The 20,239-nt window shown below is 43.0% G+C and overlaps 1 protein-coding gene across 2 annotated transcripts in view; it reads left to right on the forward strand.

The window, feature by feature from the left end:
• Nucleotides 1-20,239, forward strand: part of SZT2 (SZT2 subunit of KICSTOR complex) — a 3,556,133-nt gene that overhangs the window by 903,109 nt on the left and 2,632,785 nt on the right. For both annotated transcript variants that reach the window (XM_044085412.1, XM_044085413.1), the window contains exon 25: nucleotides 17,942-18,277. In XM_044085412.1, the coding sequence (XP_043941347.1) occupies nucleotides 17,942-18,277 (336 nt within the window). The remainder of the gene's footprint in view (nucleotides 1-17,941; nucleotides 18,278-20,239) is intronic.

Consider the following 20,239-nt stretch of genomic DNA (forward strand, 5'->3'; position numbering starts at 1 on the left):
GCCCGACTGAAAGAACTCCAGCTCTATTCAGTCTCATACCGCTTGCTCAGAGGTGACCTGTGCCTGACATATAAGGCCATGTCAAACCCAGATTTGATGAATATGCTTCACCTCAAAAAATCTAGATCCCTCAGAACCACAAGGGGGGGAGACTTAAACCTTGACACGGTTATAAATAGAACGTGCTGGAGGGACAGATTCATCACCCAGAGACTCCCTATGCTGTGGAACAAAATCCCGGTACATGTGAGGCAGAGCACCTCTCTGGTCTTGTTCAAGAGGAATCTTGACCAATGGATGGGAGATTGCAGATATACCCCAGGGATTACTTCAGCGTCACTGCTTGACAGAGGCACAGCAAAATGATAGGCATAGTTTTTATTCAAACTAAAGGGGTGGTGAAAGCCACATAACTATGGGCTAGGCTTATAAATGCCCTTGGGCAGATAGCCTAGTATGAACCTATGAACCTATGAACCTAAAAATGTTTACAAGTGAAACACTGAGTGTGTGATAATCAACAATTAATAAAACTATATCAATAGAAATTATACTCTGTGTTAAAATATGTTATAAAATAGATGCCCTATCCCTTAAAAACGGCATCAATGATATATGTTCATTCCTTGGGGGGGGGGGGGGGGGGGGAGTTGGCATTAAGAATTAACTGCCATCTAAACTTACTCTTGTATATTTCATTAGACCAATTGCCACCCCTAATGTTTTTCTTAATAATCTCCAGAATACCAAACTTAAAACCATTGTAGGCATCACAAGAATGTGTGTTTGTATAGGGCATTGTTGTTATTGTGGGTTTCTATGGCATAAAGGTGTTCATAAATTCTTCTACGTAGAGACATTTCTGTTTTTACCCACGTAAAACCCATTACAGCCCTGACAAACACAAACGTATATATATACTAAACCTATACTGTCACATTTTCCCTCTGCTAAATTAACTGGCTGAAGGAGATTACCTATCAAGATGTCTGTTACTTTCAAAACAAAGGAACAGTATTTACAGGAACTACAGCTCCTTGTTCCCTTAGTGACAATGTGAGTAATAAATGGGTGTTCGAATAAGAACTTCAAATTGCGTCCTACCTTGTGAGTGAAAAGTAGTGGCTTATTGCCCAATTTACTATACAATTCACTGTTGCATTCCATTATCACCCAATTTTTTGTCAAGATGTCTCTAACTTTCTGGCCAAAGGAACCAAAATAAGTGACCATAGAATGAGAAAAGTTTTGATTTGTTCGTGCCCCTTTATTATTAACAAAACCTTGTCCAAGCAAGGGAATAAACCTTGTGCCCCAACCTTCTAGAACTTCCATACCAATCTCCTGGACCCATTTTTCAGGATAGTCCCTGGCCACAAACATATTGATAAGGTTACCAAGCTCAATCTTAAAATCAGAGAGGGTAGAACACATTCTAGCACCTCTTATCATCTGACCCCTTACGATGTTCCTCTTCACAAAGTGTGGATGATTACTATCATAAGCCAAAAAACTGTCAGAATAGGTTGGCTTATGAAACACTTTAGAAGTAAACTTACACTAACTGATGTCTCTAGTAATGGCACATCAAGGTAATCTATGACATGAGTAAAAAAATTGTGGGTGAACTTAAAATAACCACAAATGTTATTAATGTAGTTAGTGGAATTGTCCACAACTGAGCTCTCACCCTTCCCGAGGGCAAAGATGTCATCCAAATAATGCAGATATGTCAACCATTCACAACCAAAACCTGAATCAAAGATGTCTCTCTTTTCCCATGATGCCATAACTAAATTAGCATACATGGGAGCACAGCTCAGTCCCATCGCAACCCCTTTTGATTGTTTTAAAAAAACTCATTTTCAAAACAAATGTAATTATTATGCAGAATAATCTCTATAGCATACATGACAAAATTCATAAGAGCCACATTAAGCGTTGTGTATTCCAAAAGGGCTTCTGAAAAAAGTTCCAACCCAATGTCATGTGGAATGGAACTAAATAGGTCAACCCCCCCCCCCCTGGAATTAATGAACATATATCATTGATGCCGATTTTAAGGGGTAGGACATCTATTTTATAACATATTTTAACATAGAGTATAATTTCTATTGAGATAGTTTCATTAATTGTTGATTATCACACACTCAGTGTTTCACTTGTATATATTTTTACTAGCCAACTATGGTTCTTATGGGCTTGTTTAAAGCTGTTTTTATGGATATCACTTTAATTCTTGATTGTTGTGCTGTTTAACTGTTGCAAGTTGGAAGGCACTTTGGTTTTGATAAAGTCCTATACTTGTCAGGACAAAAGCGCTTACCAAGTCTGAAGTAGATTTAATAAATCTTTGTGGTTCTACACTCCATTGAGTGTTTATTTGGGCTTTCCTCTCACTTCCAGGAGGTGGTTTTGTGTATTTCTTCAGAGGATTTAAACTTTCTGCCAATGAACGTGTAAATGATTAATATTTTCTTGGACGAGAGCTTGAAAAACTGGCAGCTCTGATAATTTGTGTTACGTGTTTTCTCTAGCATGTGGATTGCTCATAAGGCTATAATTATAGATCTCCATGCCAGGGCATGGAAGGTGGATCTTTCCAACCATTTCCATAGACTGCACATTGGGAAGAAGTAAGATGACTTCCAGATGGTAGGATTTAGCAGAGTAGTGGCTTTGTGCTGCCTTTAGGTTTTGATTGGGCTGTTTGCTGCTGTCTCTGAAGACTTCCAGGATTCCATGCAAAAGATTTAAAGGCATAAGCCTGTTTATTATAAATCCTTTCTTTGGCTGGATGAGAACCAGTGACTTGATTTTAAAAGTGTGTATGAAGGGAGCAGACCTTTTTTTCTGTCATTTTAGTGCCACTTTGACCTGCTTGCCATAAAGCTTTAGTTGTTTGCATTCAGGAACTTGTACTGCAGTTCATCAGTCATTCCAGAAAAGTGTCAATGCAAGTCTCCTCATCTTGATCCTAGATGTGCTGGTCTGGGCTTTGTCAGTGGGTGTCAAACACTAACTATAGGGGCTAGGAACATCTTCCAGTTGTTGAGGGGAATAATCTTCAGCTTGGGATAATGGTCAGCTAGAATAAAGTCCTCTCTCTCTCTCATATGAAATCATCCCCGTTATTTGAGAGATGTGCATTATACTTGTTGATGTACAGGCCTAGATCAGATACTGCAAATACTTTTTCCTTGTAGAGGTCAGGCACTTGGACTCCTTGTCTGAGGAAGTTATTGAGATAATAGAGATTTCATTGTTTCCATGACCATCTGGGTATTGCCAATTCAGAAAAGAGTGTTATGTCTGGAAAGTACTGCCTATTCACTTCATAGCTTTTTCTACTTCTGTCCAAATTCTGCAAACCCCTGCCCCAGTAGCTTCTTTGCCTGTGCAGTCCTGGCTCATTCATTCAGCAGGGACATGAACTGGACATGTCCGGGCTAGGTAAGGGCTCTATGGCCAATTTCTTCCTACCAGAGAAGCCCATTCTAGCCAGTCTTTTTCCATGCAGTGAGTTGGGTGATATGGACTGGGCCAACTTCAAGTTCTTCAGAGAGATCTGAGAACTACACTTGCCTACCACTCGGTACCTTGCTAAATCACAGTATTTGCTTGGGTAGGAGAGATGTATGCACATTCCCATGCTCTCCTACCTCCCTCAGCAGTGTGCATGTGCTGCTGTTAGTACAAGCTTGCCTGAACTCCACCATGAATGAGGCTGCCTGCCCTCTGGTAAGTATCACCAATACTACAGTACAAGCTGCCTCCTTAGTCCCAAGATGAGTGAGCCATTGATGACCATTCAGCACCATCTTACTCTCTTTATCCCGATAGGTGCCTGTGCTGCTAATTAAGCACTGGTCACATGAGATTAAATACTTCATCTCTCTATACCATGGGGCTGGGATTAATAGCTTTGGCCTAAACATTTTAAAGATGTTTCCTTACTTTAATTACAACTTAATAATGAATAGGAGTGGTGGAACTATCTTAAAAGGAGTTTTGGGAATGTCTTAATTGTTCTTTTTCATTTATTTTTTCTCTGTCTTGGAAATCGGTGAACTCTCCCACTTGACTATCAGGGGGATCCAATAAAGAAAAAAGGATCATGAAGAAAAAGAAGCCTTACCTGGAACAGGAACAAAATCTGAATCAGACTATGCTTAATAAGCAAGAGGATTTAGTTCCTCCAGTAAACTGTCCTTGTCACATAAGTGTCTGAGAGCAATGGTAGCCGATCCATAATGTTTCTCTGTATCATCTGAGGCTGTGCCTGCTGGAGGGCAGTATTTTATGTAAGAACAGACAAAGATCTATTTACATAAAATAGCTCAGGGTAGTAACTAATACTTAGAAGAAACCATTAGCAAAGAGCTTTTCTTCATAATGACTATTAAGTTCTTCTGTCACTCAATAGGCTGGTCCTCAGGTGTCTCTTCAAGGAGATTCCTTGCTCCATGGTGAAAAGGAACAGAACTCTGACTGTTGCCTGCATGATAGGAGTTAGATTAGCAGCTCTGGCAGAAATAGCCAGGCAGGGAGGTGAAGGACTGAAGCATCATGCCCCTTTTGCCTCTCCTATGGGGCATGGAGGGTTGTATACACTTGGGAGCATACACAGTTGGTGTGCTTTTCCTTGTGAAGACCAGAGAAATTGCTGCTCATACTAAAGGAGACAAGGCTTCTTGGAAGGAATGCTCCTTGCGGAAGTGAAGGGAAGTCCTCTGCAGACAACCCATTAATACTGTTCATCTGTGCATGATGGAATAGGGGCATTAAACATAATAAAATCTTTGGGAACCTCTAATGGTTGTCAGAATGATAACGGCTCCCAGTCAACTTTTGCCTTAGTGATGGGGTGAAATGTGCCAATTGGGCTGGGGGGGTGCTGATGATCAACAGACAGCAAAGCCAAAAAGAGCAAAAGAACAAGTATATCTTTAACTCTTTACATCCGAGTGACGCCTCCAGGTGCATCTGCACTTACCTCCAACTGCACCTCTAGGTGTCAAATATAGCTTGTTCATATTTGCATTAATAATTCCAAAACCATGTTACATACAAGGTTGTTGTTGTGTCTTTCGGTTTATCCCAGTTAGGGGTCGCCACAGCGGAACTCCTGTCCGCTAATGTTTGGTAGTGGATTTTTACGTGCGGAGTTACCAGCCCTGACGCACAACCTTCAATGAAGGTACGCTCATTCACACATGCCTCCACACAGAAGATGCTCTAGCTGAGAATCGAACGGGACAACGTCTTGCTGTGAGGCGACAATGCTACATACAAGGTATCAGAGTATTTTATCTTGAAGCATACATGATGGCAAACACAATGGTATAGATATTTGACCTCTGTCAATGAGTATTTGTTAGAACTGTAAGGTGATAACTTCATTTTTTAAAGGCTCACGCCACACCCACTGGGAGTTAAAGGTACACCCTCAAAAGAGCTGTACTGGTGGTAATGAGTTAAGGAGATAAGTAGGTTTTGACAATTTTCCTCAGAAAAAAACATGAATATCATATGTTAAGTTGTCTGTCTCGCCTTCGTTCTTGCTGTTTGGGTTTGGAGACGATCCTCAGCTCTGACTCTGCCATCTTCTATAGCTCGAGAGCTATTTACTGGCTCGAGGCTACCCCTTATCCCAGAATGCCCAGTGTCAGCTACCCAGATCTCATTTGCCGCTTCAGCTGCAAGGTTGCTTCCTTATTTTGCTATTATATATTGTTGTTTTTCTTGAAAGTTTGTCAGGTAATTGTCTATTTTGTGTATAGATAATATCCCTTTATTCCTTTTTTTTGCGTTCTTGTGTATTTTAGCTTTGTTGGCCGTCACTCCATAACTCTCAGGCCTTCTGTTCCCTTGAACTCGTTTAAATTAGAGAGTCCCCCCCCCCACCACCACCACCAGGATAGCCATACGTTAGAGGCTTTCCTTCTTTTCTTTAACTGTAAAAAAAAAAAAAAAACTCTATTTGTTCTTGTTCTTTATAGTATAGCTTTTCATTATTTGTTGTGTGGTTGCTGTTACTGTAATGTCTAAAGATACTCAGGTATCTGGCTTCAAAAAGTGTGACTCATGCTGCCAGAAAATGTCTCTTAACAGATGGGCACACTAGTTGTGTTTATTGTTTGGGCGCTGTGCACCTGCAGGACTCCTGTTCTGTATGTCATGCTTTTAGTCCAAGGGTCCTGCAGGAGCACAAAAACAAATTAATCCTTCTGGGATTATTGAAGCTTCAGGTATCTCCGGCTAAAAGTTCTCAGCCCCTAAGTCTGTCAAGCCGTCGGCTCCACCTTCGGAGCTGACTCCTTTACTTGACCAACCAAGTATGTCGGTACAGGCTGGCACCGACAAGACAACGCCTCCGTTGGCTCCATCTGCTACTTTGAAGCGGAGGCTCTCTCGTCGGCTCCGAGGGGGGGGGGGTGGCATCGGACCCTTGTCCGACCCCATTCTCCCCCTCGGAGCTTTGGCGCAGGTGATCTCGGCTCCAACATCGGCCTCAGAGCCATCACCCTCAACGCGGAGAAAAACTCCTGTTTCTTCGGAACCGGAGCCTTCTCTGCCTAGAGGTCGGGACGCCTTTGAGGTCATGCGGAGTGTGCTGTCCCCCGTCCCCCAAGACAGCTCTACTGCCAGCTTCATCGGCTTCTCCCCCCCGTGGTGTCTGTGCCAACCTCTACTCCTCCTCCAGACCCCAAATGTAGGGAACCTATGCCCCAGGACACCCCATTGGGTGATCCCTCTTCTTCTGAATCCTCCCCTGATCACTCGGAGGAGCCTCCCCGGAAGAAGAAGTGCAAGAGGAAGCACACAAACTCCCCTGAGTCTGTCACTTCAGATACAGACATGGATTAATCAGAAGGGTCCCCAAGGTCTCCCTCTGAAGATGATTCCTTTTTGGACATCCTTGAAATGCTTAGGCAGAGGAGGGTCTGGACTTCCCTAGCCCCTACCGAGGACGAGTTTGTATACCTGGACGCATTCAGTTCCCGACCTTCCACCTCCTGGGTATCTCCTCCTTTAGATCCACTCATGTCTATAGTGGCTCGAAAGGCTTGGTCAGCTCCAAATTCTGTAGAATCTACTCCGAGGAGACCAAATAAATTTATAACAGCCCCTCAGGACAAGCAATTCCTCTCCAAAGGTGTGCCCGTTGATGCCATGGTGGTAGTAGCAGCCACCAAGAAAGAGTTAGCAGAGACCTCTTCATCTTTTCATCCTCCGAACAGAGTCTCGGACGATGGACAGACATGGAAAGCGAATGTTTGCTTCAGCTACCTTTTCAATGAGGTCCCTGAATTATCTATGCCATTTTACACGTCTTCAAAGGGATCTCCTGAAAGAGCTTGGAGATGCCCTTCAAGATTCTACAGCTGAGGGAGCAAAAGCCAAAGTAGCTTCTCAGCTTGCGACTCTTAATTCTGTAGTTAACTCCTCCATGAGGCTGATTTCCTATGCAGCCGATGGAGTGAGCAGAGCCACAGGGACAGTTGTGGCTCTCAGGAGACGTGCTTGGATGCAGCTGTGTCAGTTTGCGGAACCCTTTCGAGCATCCTTCACCAATACTCCCTTTGGCTCTTTTCTCTTTGGGCCTCAGGTGAAAGACACGTTGACCAGGTGTGAGCAGGAAGGCAAGACTCTCTCTGCCATGGAAGTTCATTTTTCCACTCCTTCCAGACCTTATCCCAAGGGTCAGAAGAGCGGAAAGATGTGGTTCCAAAAATCCCAGGGACCCTTGCCTGACACACGTAGTTATTTCTCCCCTAGGAGCAGAGGGGAAAACAGCAATAACAGACGCCGCCCTCGTGGCAGAGGGGAACCGCAAAACCAGGGTGACAGAGAAACTTTCTCTGCCAAAACCCTTCCAGCATCCCTGAAGGGTTGCCCGACTGCTCACCTCTGGAGGCAGTCGGGGGAAGACTTTCGCTGTACCCAAAAGCCTGGCAAAATATAACAAGAGACAGATGGGTACTATCCATCATATCCGGAGGTTACAAAATTCCCTTCCATCAATCCCCCATAGAATCGAAAAAGCCCATCCCAGATGTCCCACCCAATCTAAGGGATCAAGCAGTCACAGAAGTTTCAAGACTGCTAGAAAAAAGAGCCATTCAAGAAGTCCCCGCAGACCAACTAGGATCCGGAACTTACTCAAGATTCTTTTTAGTACCAAAAAAGACAGGGGACTGGAGACCAATACTGGATCTCAGCAGATTGAACAAATCTGTACAAAAAGAAAAGTTCCGGATGGTGACACTGCAGTCCATTTTCCCTTTTCTGGGTCAGGACAATTGGATGTGCTCCAGGGATCTTCAGGATGCGTACTGCCATATCAAGATGGACAGACGCTCCTGGAGATTTCTTCACTTCCGGGTAGGGGCAAGTCATTACCAGTTCAGTGCTCTGCTCTTTGGTCTCACCTCAGCCCCCAGGGTGTTCACCAAGTGTATGGTAGTAGTCACAGCTCACCTGAGGCATCAAGGATTCCAGGTGTTTCCCTATCTAGACGACTGGCTCCTGACTGCTACCACCAGGCATCAACTCTTAGAGGCACGGGATTATACAGTCACATCATGCACTCAACTAGGCATTACAGTAAATTTCGAAAAATCTGCCTTGTTGCCCTGTCAGTCTTTTACATAGATAGGAGCAGAATTAAACACAAAAGAAATGTTTGCAAGATTACCACAGGAAAGAGTTTCCAGTATTCATCAACAAGTGTTAATTCTAATGCAGAGCAAAAGGGTCCAAGTCAGACATGTCCTCCAAGCTCTAGGCTCCATGGCAGCTGCAATTCTTCTTGTCCCATTAGTGCATTTCCACATGAGAATCCTTCAGTGGCTTCTTTTCACGCAGTGGTCTTTCCAGGAACTACCCATGTCTCACATGATCCTGACCACAGAAACATGCAAAAGGCACTTTTCTTGGTGAATGGTCTCCCCACTAGTAATTCAGGGCAGACCTTTCATACATCCCCTCTGGTAGCCACAGTGACCACGGACGCCTCCCTGATAGGGTGGGGGGGCATTATCTAGGCAGAGCAGTGCAAGACACTTGGCAACCTCACAAGTACCATCTGCATATCAATGTCCTAGAAATGAGAGCGGTTCTGCTAGCGTTGCAAGCCCTACAAGACTCTCTTCCTTCTGGGACCATTGCAATCCAAACGGACAACATCTCAGTGGTGTGGTACATCAACAAACAGGGCGGGATCAGGTCTTACCCCTTGTGTCGAGAAGCACTCAGACTGTGGCAATGGGCGATTTCCTCCCAACGTTTTCTGATAGCAACGCACATCCCTGGGAAATCCAACATTATAGCAGACAGGTTCAGCAGAGCTAATCCTCATGCCTCACAAGTGGTCTCTGAATCAGGAAGTTGAGGATCTTATCTTCCACAAATGGGGACAGCCTTGCTGCGACCTATTTGCCACTCCTCTCAACAACAAATGCAGCAGCTACTTCTCCCTTCTTTCTCTTCCAGGTCATATACCCAGAGATGCTGTAGTCCACAATTGGCCTCAGGGACTCCTTTACGCTTTTCCCCCTTTTCCCCTAATTCCAAGACTCGTACAGAAAGCAAAATCAGTTGGATTGCAAAATGATCCTCATTGCCCCATACTGGCCTCAACAAATGTGGTTCCCGTTCCTACACCTCCACCTTCTGGATCAACCGTGGATTCTGGACCCGGTTCCAGATCTTCTGATTCACCAATCCCTTCAAACTCTCCAGCTCACAGTTTGGTAGCTCCACTTCCAACCTTAGCCAGGCTTTCCACTATCTCCCCAGCAGTCAGTGATGTTATTGTTTCCTCACATAAGTCTACTACGAGGAAAACGTATGCTAGTAAATGGAAACGGTTTTCTTACTGAGCAGAATCTAGAAATTTGGATCCTTTCTCAGCCCCAATCCATGAAATTCTTGAATTTCTAACTCAGCTTTTTCAGTCTGGTGCGGCTCCACTACTATTAGAGTACAACTAGCTGCCATTTCTAATTTTCATATGCTTAATTCTAGCGTAATGTCTCATAAGCTCTGCAAAGCCTTTATGAAAGGAACACCTCTTCTTAGACCCCCAGTTAGAGATCCTCCCCCTCCTTGGGATCTCAGTTTAGTTTTAGCCTACCTAATTTTGCCTCCTTTTGAACCGGCAGCATCATGCTCTTTAAAATTTCTTTCTTGGAAGACACTTTTCCTGGTTGCTATCACTTCAGCTAGACTTGTCTCAGAACTTCAAGCACTGTGTGTTCGTCCTCCTTACCTGGTGATTCACAAGGACAGAGTTTCTCTGAGGACCAATCCATCCTTTATTCCTAAAGTCTATTCAGAAAACAATTTAAATCAATCCATAGATCTCCCAGTTTCCTTTCCTAATCACAGCAACAAGGCAGAGTACAAGCTCCATCAGTTGGATGTACACAGACAATTGTGTTTTTACCTCCATAGAACTAAGGAACTAAGAAAGTCAGACCAGTTATTTCTTTCTTATGCTTTCAACGAACAAGGCCTTCCAGTTTCCAAAGTGACCTTATCCAGATGGTTATCTGATACTATTGCCTTTATTTATCAGTTATGAAATAAAGAGCTACCAGCTAAACCAAAAGGGCATTCCAGTAGAGCATTAGCCACCTCTGTAGCGTTTCAGTCTAGGTTGCCCATAGACTCAATCTGTGCAGCTGCCACATGGGCAAACCCCCACACGTTTATCTCTCATTACAAGGTAGATATGGTCTCCTGGAGCAGAGCTTCCTTTGGTTCTACTGATGTCCTTCAAGGATGCATCTGCAGTCCTTACAAATGGGTTGTCCTGTCGCAAAGTCTGGGTCTCACTTGGCTGGGCATTGCACTCACCCGGCGTCATTGGTGCAAATCGGGTTCGGCCGCCGGCATCAGCCATTTCTTTTCCCGCGGCGTTCGGGCGGCAGAGCGCGCTGGCAAAGTGTGCGGTCGGTCAGATCCAGAGACCAGACTACTACGAATACTTACAAGACTTCTATAAGCTTAAGTACCCGTTGGGACTCTTTCTGATGCCAGAGAAAGTTAATAACTGTTTATCTTGCATACATTGTTTAGGCTGAACAGATTTCTGTTGCGATTTCACAAGATTTATCAGACACCATTCCACTAGATATTTCGCACTTGGAGCTGCTAGGCCTCCTCCAGCTATGTCTATTAAGGCCTTTGCGGGCTAAAGCAGCCAAAACTTCCAAACCTGTGCCTCTCACAGGCCCAGCACCAGCTCCCATATGCTTTCTTTGGCACAGGATCTCATCACTTTAATTTGTGGATCCCAGCCATCCTCCAGAAAAGAGGCCTAGAGCAGAGCCTGAGCCAGTAGCCACAGATGATTCTTCTGATGATTCAGAACATTCAGACCCTCCTGAGGCTTCGATGCTGAGGAGTCCATCCCTTCAGCCTCTCCTCCTGAGGAATTTTCCTTTGGGGAAACCTTGCATGCTATGAGGGAACAATTTCAGTGGCAGGGCCAAGATTTCTCAGACTCCAGAAACAGGTTTAGGACCTCTCTACACTCACCACCGGATAGGCCTTTAGCTATTCCTCCAGTTCTATCTGTTGTTGATGATGTATTTAATGATGCTTGCACTACTCCTGATACTTCCTGCTAAACTAGACAGGTACTACAGGGTCCCGGACACTCATCACCATTTATATAAGGCCCCTTTGCAGATCCAGAGACTATCTCCCAGGGCCCTAAAGCTGTATACTTCTTCTAAAACCCTCCCTCTGATAGGGAATCCAGGTGCTTAGAGAGATGGGGTAAAAAAGTTTACACCTCTGCTACTTTGTCAGCTAGAGCTTTGAACTGCCAATTTCATATGATTCAATATCAAGAGTTTATGCTTGACCAGTTGACTAAGAAGCTGTCCTCTGAAGAATCTTTAGATAAAAAGTATGTTCAAGAAATGTTACATAACATACAGCAGGTTAGTAACCATTCTTTAAAATGTGGCTATGATGCACTGGAGGCTTCCTTTAGATCAGCCATGACTGGCACAGTTATCAGGAGGCATGCATGGTTGAAAGAGCAGGCATTACCAGACCATGTCAAATCTAAGCTTTTGGATGCACCTATGGACAAGGTCAATTTATTTGGTGCCCCTGCACAGCAGGTTCTGAAAAAGATGGAAGAGAAAGCAAAATCTGTGCAAACAGTAAAAGATTTCTTACAAGTTCAGCCTCCAAGGTTCAGCAGGAATTGGCCCTCCAAGAATTGGTCCTACTCCTCTAAGGCACAGAGAGGCAGGAATAGAGGCAGAAACCAATCCAGGGCGCCAGTGGCAGGGTAACAACCAAGGATACAGCCACCACCACTACAACAACTCAATCACAGTGACTACCAGGGAACAACTAGAAGCACTAACATTATTTTCAAGAAACTGGCACTGCATTACAAGAGAAAATGGATTTGAAGACTATAGACAAAGGTTACAGGTTCCATTTCCATACACTACCAGGAAAGAGAGGAATGCCAAACCTGCCACCTTCTCAAAGGGCAGAAGCTCTGAAGCAAATATCTCAATTATTAAGAATTGTGGAAAAGGTACCATTTATGGAGCAAGGAAGGGATTTACTCCAGGCTCTTCCTGGTACCAAGAAAAGAAAAAAATGGAGGCCTATTCTAGATCTGTCCGCTCTAAACACATTCCTCATTGTTCCAAAATTCAAAATGCTGACCCTACAGCAGCTTCTTCCCATGCTGGGCAAGGAGTCTTGGCTGGTAACTCTAGATCTCAAGGAGGCATACCCCCCATAAGACCAATTTGCAGAAGATACCTTTCTTGCAGGATCAGAGCATTATCAGTTCTCAGCATTGCCCTTTGGCTTATTCTATGCGCCCAGAGTGTTCACGAAATGCCTGGCATCAGTAACATTGCAGACTTCAGGGAATTCAAATCTATCCCTACCTGGATGACTGCCTGATACAAGCGGATAACAAAAACAAATTAACAGAAGACTTACAAAGAGTCATCTACCTGCTACAAGTCCTGGGATACACAGTCAATACAAAAGTCAAGGCTGATTCCATCCCAAATAATAACCTTTCTGGGTGCAGAACTGGACACATCAAAACAAATGGCATTTCTAACTGCAGAAAGAAGAGCAACTTCCTCTCTCTTTCTTGGCATTAACAAAGCAGAGCCATCTAACTGCAAGAAAAGTGCTACAAGCTCTAGGCTTCATGGCATCCTGCATAATTCTGGTCCCTCATGCCAGGCTTCATATGAGAAAGCTACAGTGGTACCTAAAGAATTTGTGGTCTCAGCACAAGCACAGCCTGGAAACCAAAATTCCAATGATCCCATGCCTGAAGCAAGAGTTCTTATGGTGGGCTCAGGCCTGTCAATCAAACACGGGACTGCCCTTCTGCAAAAGTCAACCAAGACAAACTATCACGACAGATGCCTCAGACCTCGGTTGGGGGGCACACATGATGGACAAGTGCATTCAAGGCCTATGGACTCAAGACCAACTGCATCTACACACAAATCTAAAAGAAATGATGGCAGTAAAATTGGCAATCCAGGCATTCAGACCTCTTCTCCACAAAGGCCAGCTGTTGATAAGGACAGACAACACTACAGTTATGTGGTACATCAACAAACAGGGAGGCACACACTGGCTGGCACTAGACCTATGGGATGTGGCTCTGAGCTACAACCTTCAGTTACAGGCAATTTATGTACCAGGGAAGGAAAACATTCTAGCAGACATATTAAGCAGAACTACAACAGATGCCCACGAATGGATGCTGCATCCGGACATCTTCAAAGCCATCACAAGAGAATGGGGATTCCCACAAATAGACTTGTTTGCATCCCCATACAATCACCAGTTGAAGAAATTCTGCACAAGGACTTACCACCCACTTGCTTGGAAGGTGGATTCCCTATCCTTCAGTTGGAAAAACCTGACAGCAACCACTTCCTTTGATGCACAAGGTGCTTCTCAAGATCAAGGAGGAACGTCCGAGGATCATTCTGATAGCCCCAGACTGGCCAAGGCAACATTGGTACCCACTGCTGAGGAGCATGTCCCGGGAACAAATATGGAAACTGCCCCTGATCCCATTACTGCTGACACAGAACAACTACAACATTCTGCATCCAAACCTAAAAACTCTGCAGCTAACAGCCTGGAACATTACATGACAGAAATTAACCCAAATTTATCCCAAAGGGTTAAGGACATAATCCTGGAAGCAGACCTTCAACAAGAAAGAATTATGCAGCAAAATGGAAAAGATATCTCATCTGGAGTGCTGCAAAGGGGCAAGATGTGACACTGGTGAACATAGCCAACATCCTGGAGTACTTGAGCTCTACCACACAGGCCTGTCCTACTCCTCCATCAAGATACATGCATCAGCTATTTCAGCACAGTACAGCTTGGATCCTCCTGTCTTCTCGCATCCTCTGCTCAGACAGTTTCTAAGGGGAATTAAAAATGTAAAACCTCCCAGGAAACCTCCATTGCCAGCATGGGACTTGAACTTTGTGCTAGAAAAACTGACTCTACCTCCTTTCGAGCCAGCAGCTACAGCAGACTTGCAATACCTATCCTGGAAGACTGCCTTCCTGCTGGCAATAACTTCAGCAAGAAGGGTCTCTGAACTACAAGCATTAATGGCAGTACAACCCTTCCTGATCTTCCATCAAGATAGAGTGTCCATGAGAACAAATCCTACATTTATGCCTAAGGTGGTATCCAGAGTCTCTTTAAATCAGGCTATCCACCTCCCTACATTCTTCCCCAATCCACAGAACAGGGGAGAAAAGCTCTTACATACCTTGGATGTACACAGGCAATTACGCTACTACCTGGACAGGACAAAAACAATAGAAAAACTGACCAGCTTCTGGTAGCTTATGCAACAGGAAAGAAGGAAGACCAATTTCTAAACAGACAATCTCCAAATGGATAGGAAATTGCATTAGACTTTGTTACTCCTACCATGGAAAGAAAACTCCAGAGAACATCAGGCCTCACTCCACAAGGGCCACAGTCACTACCACAGCTTTCTTGTGGCTACCAAGGACATTATAGAGGCTGCTACTTGGACCTCCGTGCATACATTTGCCAAGCATTATAACTTACCTCTATACTCTAGATCCAGTGCTGGCTTTGCCACTGCTGTTTTGCAAGGGATCCTGACTACACCATAATCTATTCTCATTTCCTCCTCCCCTAGTTTAGCTATGGTATTCTACCCATTAGGACTGCAGATGCATCCTTGAAGGACATAGTACAGTTTTGTACCTACCATAAATGTAGATGTCCGAGAGGAATGCATCTGGAGTCAGGATTACCCACAGTCCTTCCCCTCTGAGGTACTCCTAGGGTGCTTACCAATCTTCAGCTAGCTTGGGGGGGATCTATTATGGTGTATTTGTTTGTATATATGTACATACATGTTTATTTTGTGTGTTTGCTCTCTACTATTTGGAAACTTTGGCATTTATCCAAATTTAGCCTACCAAGAGGGCACCTGGCATCTGGGGCAAGAAACATTGAGGAAAATGGCTGATGCCTTTATACCCGAATAACTGCCAATGACGTCGGGTGAAGTGCGACACCAGCCGAAGCCAGACCCAGACTTTGGAATCCGGCCGACCGAAGGGCTCCCTGACGACAGGACAACCCATTTGTAAGGACTGCAGATGCATTCCTCTCGGACATCTACATTTATGGTAGGTACAAAACTGTACTTTCTGAAGAGTTTGTTCCAATGAGCCACCTGGGATTTTAGGTGCTAGGGACACTGTCCCAAACAGCAAGAATGAAGGTGAGATAGGCAACTTAACATAAAGAAGTTATGTACCTACCATAACGTTCCATGTTAGTTGTCTTCATCTCACTTTCCTTCTTGCGTCTCTCCCTCCTTCCCCCTTCCTAGAGGATTGTGTGGAGCTCCCTTTTGTTTTTTTTTCACTGGCTGAGCATCTTTTATTACTTCACATGCCAGATAAATCTATAACTCTTTCTTTGTTTAGGTGTGTTGGACAACCAGTTTTATTAACTGGTTACTCTACTAATGTCGTGTGCGCTATCACAATCGAGATCTGGGTAGCTGACGCTGGGCATTCTGGGATAAGGGGTAGCCTCAAGCCAGTAAATAGCTCTCGAGCTATAGAAAATGGCCGAGTTGGAGCCGTGGATAGGCTCCGAACCCAAACAGCAAGAAGAAAGGCGAGATGAAGACAACTAACATGGAACGTTATGATAGGTACATAACTTCTTTTTCATTCTCCTCCAATGCACCGTGCTTTTGATGGTAGGTGCCATAATAAGGGGCTCTTCAAGGTCCCATTACTTTCTTCGTTGGGTTCTAGAGACTGTGTCTGCCAGTGTTGGAAGTGTGTGTACCCTGTTAATGAACTCATTATGAAAAGTGGCCCACTGAACCCAGCTGCAACTAGTCCTATATAATTATGTCATGAGATATATATTAGAATGCATCTCCTTCTCCTTATATTGACCGTGATTTACCCCCATTGACAGTGTATCTTTTGACTTTCTTTTCTTCATTGTCTTAATTGATCTTCCTGTTCTCAATCATAGGTGGACTTTTCAGGGCAGTATGTGCTGCTGGTGTAGAGTAGACTACAGAAATAGCAGTCTTCATCAAGATGTCTGGCCCCAGTTAGACTCATACCTCCCAACTTTTTAGTGCAATAAATCTGGGCAAAGTCTGACAAAACGGGGGGGGCAAAGGCCCAAACAACAGGGACAGGTTTTATTTTATATATTGCGCTTATAAATTTAGAAAGTTGCTAGAGTAACAGGGGTTTTGCTAACTCATTTTCTGAAGGATTTGAAATCTGAAACTCACATGTATGTTATTATTTAGTGACTTAACTCCTCACAACATCTCAGAGATTTGCTAGAAAACCACACATTTTGAGAAACATTCCAAAAATATGAGGCAAGAATTGGGACATTCTGCAAAAATCTGAACAGTTGAGAGGTATGGTTAAACTTACCAAACTTGAAGGTTTATGTTATGCGATTTGGCTGAAAAGATGGTTTTAGACCATCCCCTTCTTGTTACTGAGTATGTCAAGATGAATTGGGCTTGAAATGAGTCAGCATTGTTGACTGTGTTGAAGTAAAGAAAGCAATCTCACAGCACTAAAATAATCAATCCTTTTAAGGAAGTATTATGTATTGCAAATAATGAGTCAAGATTAAAGCCTTTTTTAAGGAGATGTGAGTAGATTAATTAAGAAATGGAAAACAAAGCTATACATGTACTGTAATTTAAGATGGATTCAGTAATAGGCAGTGCGTAAATGCTGACAATGTTAGTGTATGTTTTTAGAAAGTTCCAATTCCTCATAGCATTGTAGCTTATTGTTACTGTTTCTTTTATTGTGTTTTGTATGATTTACTTTTGAGGTATGTTCTATCTACACAATAAAAAGAGCTGAAGTTTACACATAAAGTAAGACTTTCAATAACCACAAGCTGGACTGGAATTCTGCTAGCATGTTTTTATATCACTCAGTGAGTGCAGAGGGCATGCCTAACCTCCCCACTCCACAATTCATTCCCCATGCACAAAGTAAACATGATCTGAAATGTAGAAGTAAGCAAGAATAGAAGCATAAACGTATATACGTAGCAAACTTAAATGAAAATAAAGCCATCCACAGATGCAAGATGGAGACGTCATGATAATAAAGGTGCCCAAGACATAAAAACTTGGTAATTATGTGACCATAGTGGTGACATAGTACACCAACTTATTTGTAACTTAACTGTAAAATTCCATTCTTGGTGCTGACTTCCAAGTCTAAATGGGTTGTCATATGTACTTGATGAATTTGCTATTGAGTTTCATTTCTACTTATGCTTTCCTGCTCTAACTGCTTCCCTTTTCTCATTTTTCTTTGCTGTTGTATAGATGTTCAGAAGCTTTTGACATCTGCTCCACAAAATGGTACGAGGACTAATGAAATAGAAATTGAAGAACATCATGCGCTGGAGTCATTTGAGTCTGTTTTAAATGACCCAAGTGACTGCACAGAGAAGAGGTCCGAACCAGAATGGATACAAGAGGAAAAGGAAGCTACAGATTGCCAAGAAACTGGCAGAAATATTTTTCAGGATGGATTACCGTTGTCATCTTCTTCAAGAGAAGATCCTTCTAAAGGGTCATGTCTGGCAGTGTCACCAACTCAGAAAGAAACCCTGTTAAGCAGAGAACCTGACCAGGTCAAGCAAGATTCATTGCCACCAGGTAATAAATGCAATTCCTTTTCCATCTAAGTATTAGCAGATGAAAGTTCAGGTTATTCTAAATGTTTAGTTTGACTGGGCCTCCATCTGTTGGTGCATCTTTTGTTTGTGTTTAACTTCTGAGTGGTCTGAGGCCATTTGAGAGCTTGTAGTCATCTTCTCACCTTCACTTGCTAAGGGTTTCTTATCTCATTACACTGGTAAATCCTGCTGGAAGTTTCCTGATTCAGTTTAACAGATGCAGCTCTGTAGCATAGTAGTAGCTACTTGCTTTTTGAAAATGTTTTACATTTGCAGGTTGAAATTATAACGTGTGTGCAGGCTGAGTAAAGACCAAAATTGATTAAAATATTTTCTGTTGTTCCTTATGACTGATATTTTTGCAAAACCACATACAAGGAGTATGACCCACATTGGAGGCTGAGTTGCAATTTCACCACAATTATGGGAAACACAGTGGCGATCATCTATAGACAAATCTGCTTTGACCTCACTATACAACAGGGTTGGGATGGGACAAAGGTTAGGGCATAGAAATGCCTACATTATGCAAGTCTGTATGGCTTAAAGGAAAAAAAAAACATTTTATATGCATGAGTAAAATGAAAATGCTAAAAGAACAGTAGTAAGACTGTGACTGAAAATCACTGTTTTCAAGAATCATTTTATCACCCTGAAGGTTAGCAGAACAAGAGAGACAGAACTAGTGTACTGTCTTGAAAAAAAACGCTGCATGAAAGGAGGGTATTTTCTTATTCCAGCAAAAATGGCTGAGAAACATATTTTTTTAAAGTCAACCAAATATTTTGTTTAGTTAACATCAAGAAGCAGCATATTCCAAATGTTGTGGGAGAAACTAAATATTACAGGGCTTGTAATGCCTAATTTAATTGCACAAGCTGTAAACACAACTGCTTGTATATTTCCACAAAAAATACATTATGTTGAGTTCATAGAAGCATTAAACAGATCTACTCAAGAAATCGGCTCTTTGTGAAGATGAAGGCTTAAAATTTTAAATTAAGCATTTTTGCAGTGAGTGAAGTCCTCTTTGCTGCTTTAATTATATGCTCTTACTCCAAGATCTCTCCAACTTGGAGAAAATGTAATAATTCTTAAAAAAATAAACATTATTGCTGTTTCTCTGTAGCCGATTTGTCTCAGCGGTGAAATAATGCACTCATTTCAAGCCTATGTATATTGTTATAGAGGGTAAGAAGCAGTAATAACACAAATAAGTTGAAGCAAGAGACAGAATGCTTGAAGAAACAATTACATAGTAAGCATGTCATTGTCCACAAGAATTATGCCTTCCAGGCAGAAAGTTGGAAACCATGCTTGGGAAAAAAAAGATAATTTGGTGAGTTGAACATATCACCCACATTACGTCCACTTTTCCAGGTGACGTTTGCACTGGCAACAAGCTGGGCAGGGCAGACAAAATTTCCCTTTCCCCACTCACAAATTCCAGTTTGTCCTAGGGTATTCCCAAATTATCTGAGATGTAAAGTCCTTCCAGCATATCTTGGGTCTGCCCCATGGCCTTCTCCCATTTGCTCTTCCTGGACCAACTCCATTGGGAACAACATATGTGACATACTTGTCAGGATAACTAAACTTACCTGATTTGACTACCCTTGATCTCTTTGTTTGAATTTGTCCCAGATCTCCAAGCTCAGCTTGTCACAAAACATTAGCCCAGCATCAGCCGCAACTTCCCCACTTTTACCATTTTTGTACATAGTGTTGATGTGCCACATCAACAGTCACCATCACCCAGAGTCATTGTTTACACCACTGGGTGGGTAGCACTGCAGCAGCAATCCTGGTGAAAACTTTTTGTACCACTTGTGTCTGCAGTCTTGCTGTTTTAGTCATGCTGCCCGCAGCTCATTTCTATAAAATGGAGACTGCTACTGACAGGTAAATCTGGAGCTTTATTACCACATATTGTTTCAGTACC

This window comes from Protopterus annectens, chromosome 10.part0 (genome assembly GCF_019279795.1).
Source record: "Protopterus annectens isolate FY-2018-M chromosome 10.part0, PAN1.0, whole genome shotgun sequence".
Lineage (NCBI taxonomy): Eukaryota > Metazoa > Chordata > Ceratodontiformes > Protopteridae > Protopterus > Protopterus annectens.